The following is a 6,000-nucleotide window of genomic DNA, read 5'->3' on the forward strand; positions in this document are numbered from 1 at the left end:
CAAGAACAGACATTTAATCTGGAAAGGCAAGTTATTCAGCCACACAATAGCACTCGGAACAACAGGCTGAATAGGTGTGCTAACGTAAAACATCAACAGTTATTCAGCTACACAATAGCACTTCAGTCCATGGAGATGTCAGACGTGAGGGGGACCTCGTCCATGTTGATAATAGGATCCAATGACACGTTGTGTTCAGTTAGCTGCTTTTCAATGAACTCAGGGAAACTGTCGACCTGGGCTTGGAAGTCTGCCGGTAGTTTCGGACACCCTGTTGTCCGTGCTCTGATAGAGAGGCCTCCTTCCTGCGTCTCCTGACTCTCTCTGTGAGCTCTTCCAGCCTCGATGTTAGACGCCCGATGTGATCGTCCATGATTAATATCACCATCATGCAGACCATGAACACGATAGCTTCTTGGTGGTGTTTTTTTTCTTCTCTCCTTACTTTTTCGCAGGTTTTGTTTTGTTTTGTTGTTGAGTGTGGCGCTAAAGTAACACGTCACTGTCGGTGCCAGGTCGGGACGGTTGCGTCGCATCCGTCCCGACCTGGTCCCGACTCATGTGCGAATGCAAACTGAAACAGTTCCGCTGGAGAAGGGCAGTTATCAGAACGGAATTGGAGGAGGACCGTTCTTAGAACTGCGTTCTGAGAACTGCTCTGTCCGAATGCGGCTCATATTTATCTCCTTGGCACGCACCGGGGCGTGGAGACGTAACTGCACCGTTACCTTAAGCTCTTGGGCTGTTACGACGAGCCTCCCCCGGCAGTACTTGGCCAATTTGCTTTCAGCCCGCAATTAGACACCGGCTCATGAGAGCACTGACAAAATGCAAAAGTGACCAAAACATCAGCCAGAAAGGATGAGAACAGAGAAATGGGCTGTGTTCGAAACCGCATACTACATACTTACAAACTGCATACTTCCATACTGCATACTCATCTATCAGACAGTAAGCAGAGTGTTTACCCACAATGCATTTCGCTCCTGCCCGAGCCGAAGTCAGCCGGCCTCAAGCTGATTTCACTTAAGCTCTAAACTCTGTAAACTTTAGCAACATTTGAAACATTTTCAGGTGAGAAAGTAGTCGTTTAGATCCCCAACGTGTTGAAAACCTGACAAAATACCGGCTGTTTACAATTTTGTTCCCACGGCGCTACTAAAGCTAGCCGCAGTGAGTAACGCACTTCCGGTTATTTTCACAAAATAAAATGCCCGTTGCCTTTTATCATAGGGAAAGCCATTACGATACAATTGGTGCTTTTGTTTTGAAAACAGGAGAATCGCAGGCGATCTACCAAATTAGAGAAACCGTATAGATCGCCTTTGCCAATCAGCGCAATGATTTTTTTTTAATGCTGGTTCCCACCGATGCGGCAGACGTAGGGCGTCCTTAACCTAACCGACCAATCATAGCGAACTGTGCGTTGTGACACTTTCTTACACGCCTGCATGTTGTGTTTGTAAAAACTTAGAAAACGCATGGACAGCCATGGCTGAAAGCCAAGCCGACGAGCTGGTGAAGAAGAGGAAATCCACCTCTGTAATTTGGAATTGGTTCGGGTTTTCTTCTACCCTAACCCACTGCTGCTGGTCCACATCAGGAATGGGAACAGCAGCAGCGGCACCATCCACAGCACAGCCATTGCGGCGCACGGGAGAAACTCACGGCCACAGCAGCACTCTCGGGTCGAATGAGGAAACCGCTAGCTCGTAAGCTAACTACGGTGCAAGAGAAAAGGGATGCAGCGCGACCGTGACAAACATTACACAGTTGAAAAGTATTCCTTTAGGGCGCTCTGGTGATGGCAGTGCGTGACTGTGGCTGCCGTAAATGAACATGCAGCGTTGCTCATCTGTTGCTAAATGGCATCATGAGGTGGAGTCAAGTCGTCATCAGTGGTTCATTTTTCTATTTCCGGTTGCTTCACTCTCACTGTGTCAGATGTCATTAATTAGATCATTATTTTTCATCTTGAATTGGGTTACAGTTGAATTACAATGTGTTGATTGCCAAATTCTTTCTTTTACTCCTTAGCTCTTCTGTGGTTCAGCATGTCGACTTAACTCTACTGTAATTGGTCTTTTTTTTTTTTTTGGATGGAAGATCGTGATAAAAAAATCGAAATCGTGATTTTATGCAAAAAAATCGTGATACAACATTTTTTCCATATCGCCCACCCCTACGTTACGTTGCATCTTGGGTAGTTTGAGTATGAGTAGTAACCTCATGATGCATACCCAACATTTCAGCAAATCTAGTATGCATCTGGGAAAAAAGTCAGTATGAGTAGTAGGAGAAGTATGCGGTTTCGAACACAGCCCATCTGTTGCCTGTTCCATTCGCACAACAGCAGGTGAATGATTCACAATCAGTGTTGATTTTCACAGAAGTGGGATTGAGGGGCGGTCGGTGGCGTAGTGGGTTAAGCAGGCGCCCCATGTGCAGAGGCTGTGGTCCTCGCTGCAGCTGGCCCCGGTTCGAGTCCCGCACCGGGCGGTCCTTTGCTGCGTGTCTCCCCCCACTCTCTGCCCCCTGCTTCCTGTTTCTCTCCGGCTATCCCATCGTTAAAGGCATGGAAAGCCCAAAAAAAAAAATATATATATATATATATATTTATATATATATATATATATATATATATATATATAAAAAGAAGTGGGATTGACTTGGAGTTGCAAGGTGTTCCCTATATTTTTTTGAGCAGTGTATATTTTGACATATAAGTCGCAGGACCAGCCAAACTATGAAGAAAAGTGCGACTTATAGTCCGAAAATATGGTAAGTGCACAAGATGAAAAGTTCTTCATCAGAGAAGCAATAAATAATTATCCACTGTCGCATGTTACCAGTGTGAGCTTTTACTTACCATTTCTTACAGGCATTTAAATTTTTCTGTGCTGTTAATGTTGATCTTTTGGGAAAAATATGACAAAAACAGACAAATGAAAGGAGTTGTGCCATTTCAGCTGAAACTACAGACCACAACCTTTTTATGGTGGAAAAAAATGCTGTTCGATTCGAGCTACTTACCAACTGATTCCTTCAGGCTGGTTAAATCCTGTGTTTTTTTTTTTTTTTTTGTCCTTCCCCCTCTCTTATCATTCCCACAGGCTTTAGCCACCTCCTGCCATGGTACTACATGATATACTTCATCATCCTGCTCTTGCACAGAGACTCGCGTGACATGAGTGAGTGCAGGAGGAAGTACGGTTCTGCGTGGGAGGAGTACTGCCGAACTGTTCGCTACCGGATCATTCCCCGTGTCTACTGAGGAACCAACACTGGACATGTTGGAGCTGAGACCTTTTTTTTCTCTTTCACCAAACATTTCAGCTGCCTGACCGATTGATTTGATCTTTTAGAATCTTTTTTTTTTTAAGTGTTTTTCTTTTCTTTTTATATCTTAATTCTGGATTGAAGGAAGAAGAATTGGGAATTTCCTCTTAGGATAAATTGTTTATTTTTGTATATACACATTTTTTTTGTATTCTTCAAAAGTACACCAAATGCATACCTTTTATGGAACATAAATGGCCGCTTTAAAAATAGTACAAGACCTGCTTGAGTATGATTTCTAATGATATGATGTACACCTTTGTTTTCTACTTAAAATACTTCTGTACATTGTAAAGGATGGGATTATTTGAAAAGCTGCACTGTACAGCTCATGTTATTTGTAAAGACCCAGGACTGTCAAAACGTTGAATTAGAAAAGTTATACATTGATTATTTTGTGTAGAATTTTATATAGAAATATAGTTTTTACTTATTAGTGTAAAACAGCTTGGTCTGATGAAAATGCACTGATGTATTGCCTCTTTGTTTTATTTTTTGTTTGTTTTTCTTGCATTATTAATTCCAAAGTGTATTTGATTTAGTTTTGCTACCTCAGGTTCACTCACAGACTAGTTTTCCCTCTGTGTTGTCTGGAAGGCAGTGTGTGTGATGAAGAGTGGCATCACTGCAAAATAAGTTTGGCTTGTTTTTCATTTCTACAATAATATCCATTATGAATAGGTGGTATTAGAATGAAATGTTCTACTATTGTCCAGCATTCTAGGGAAACTATCTGTAATTTGAACTAAGAGTTTCTGGGTGGTGCTTTTTGTCAATTGCCCTACAGTTTTCTTTTTTTTTTTTTTTCTTCTTCTTCTTCCCCTTTCCTTATACTTTTGAAGTTTTAACAGACCCGGTCAAATGAAAGTGACTTTCCATTAAGTTTATACTGTGACGATACAGGGCTGTTACGTGTGCATTTGTAATGTGTATTTGCAAAATTGAAAAAAGTATTTTTATGCATGTGCAGCTGTACATGATCACATGAGTAGCAGTACATCAACTAGACTAGCCAGCTTTTTTTATGCTGGGCTGACTGAGCACCATGTAAATATTTTAAATCATGTTTCCAAAAAAAAAAGTGAGAGTCGATAATTGCATTGTTTCAGAGTAGCTATTTAATTGAGCTTTTATTTGGGTTTTATTTTTTTAACTGCCTAAAATTTGACCACTGTGTTATGTTTACACCTAGATCTGCCATGGTCACGGACCGTACCAAAAGATGCATTAGATCAAATTTAGAATGAACTTGACTGAAGAGGTGCTAGCACCCCGTTACCTGCTTAAATAGTTGTGAAGAAACAAAGGTTTCTTTAATATTATTGCTGTAAACTTCTGCTAGGTTTGACCACCTGTTCGTGGAAAGCCATAAGTTTGATGTACTTTCATAAATGACACCAGTGAATGAGTATTTTGACATGATGGGTCCAGATTAGGACAACAGGTGGAAGAAACTAATCTGTACAAATGTTGCAGTGTGAAATAAAGATTGTTGGTATTTTCTTGTCCCACGTCATATTAATTTTTTTTTTTTTTTTTTTTTTTTTTTGTTTGACAAGTACTCTGTGATGAAGAGAATTTGTTCTCAGAAGTCACGCAAGACTCCTTTCTCCATCATATTCATTTGTAACAGATTCCAAATATAAACTTTTGTACTCTTAACTGGAAAAGAACCACATTCAGTCTTGTGACTGCTTTCCTCTTCATCATAGTTATCTTATTTGTAATAGTTAAAGGTGCCATGGCATGAAAATAAATGGAGGCTTTTATATATTTTTATAGGCTTTAGTGGTCCCCTTATAGCCAAAGAGTTTTTTTCCCCAAAATTCTGCCTTGGTGCAGAATTACTAACCTGACTCACGTCATCTGGCTGCGTTCACCAACTACACGCGGGGGCGTTCCCTTTCCTCACACAGCCATCTGAGGAGCCTGGGAGTCATATGTGTTTCGTCCGATTAGAAAATAATGAGAGCCAATCATTAATCGCTGGGTGGGACTTTGGATGAATGGGCGGCGTTATGGCCGCCCATTCATGCTCCAGAGGGCGGGAGTCAGGTAAGCTCTGAACTACGTCACGGGTTGAGTCATTGGGAGTGGCTGAAGTGGCGTGGACAGATTCTTCATCCAATCACATGCACGAGTTTTAGAAAAAATAGCCCCATTTGAAATCATGTCGGTTGTGGGCTCGTCCCAGATGGTATGCGAATACCAGAGGGCGGGAGTCAGGTAACAGAATTACAGCCAGTCCCAAAAATGAGCTTTCCTTAGGATCCTCAGAATGAGCTGTTTAGGGTCTGCAGCTTTAAATGCAAATTAGGAGGAGAAAGGCGGGGCAAAGATTGCTCTGATTTGCAAAGATGCACATAGCGCTAGTCATTTCAATCAGGGGAAAGGCAGATATCGTGCGCGCCATAACACCAACAGCAGGACGGCTATCAAAACAAATAAGTACACAACACTCAAGTTACAGTAAATGAGGTGTCCACTTGCATACCTCATGCTATTTACCGTTACATTAGCGACAGTGACCGAGCTATTAGCTGCAGAGCTAACGACACAGACAGACTGACCGTTTTGACTCTGCAACCATGAATGAATTATCCTGATGAAATGCACTGAATTTGCGGATTCATTGTTCTTCTTCTGTGGGCGGGGAAAGGC

At 41.8% G+C, this 6,000-nt stretch overlaps 1 protein-coding gene across 2 annotated transcripts in view; it reads left to right on the forward strand.

The window, feature by feature from the left end:
• lbr (lamin B receptor) overlaps nt 1-4,840 on the forward strand; it is a 42,708-nt gene extending 37,868 nt beyond the window's left edge. For both annotated transcript variants that reach the window (XM_075459817.1, XM_075459818.1), the window contains one exon: nt 3,114-4,840. In XM_075459817.1, the coding sequence (XP_075315932.1) occupies nt 3,114-3,274 (161 nt within the window). In that variant the 3' untranslated portion in view covers nt 3,275-4,840. The remainder of the gene's footprint in view (nt 1-3,113) is intronic.
• The last annotated feature ends 1,160 nt before the right edge of the window (nt 4,841-6,000 follow it).

The sequence above is a fragment of the Odontesthes bonariensis genome, chromosome 24 (assembly GCF_027942865.1).
Source record: "Odontesthes bonariensis isolate fOdoBon6 chromosome 24, fOdoBon6.hap1, whole genome shotgun sequence".
Taxonomy (NCBI): domain Eukaryota; kingdom Metazoa; phylum Chordata; class Actinopteri; order Atheriniformes; family Atherinopsidae; genus Odontesthes; species Odontesthes bonariensis.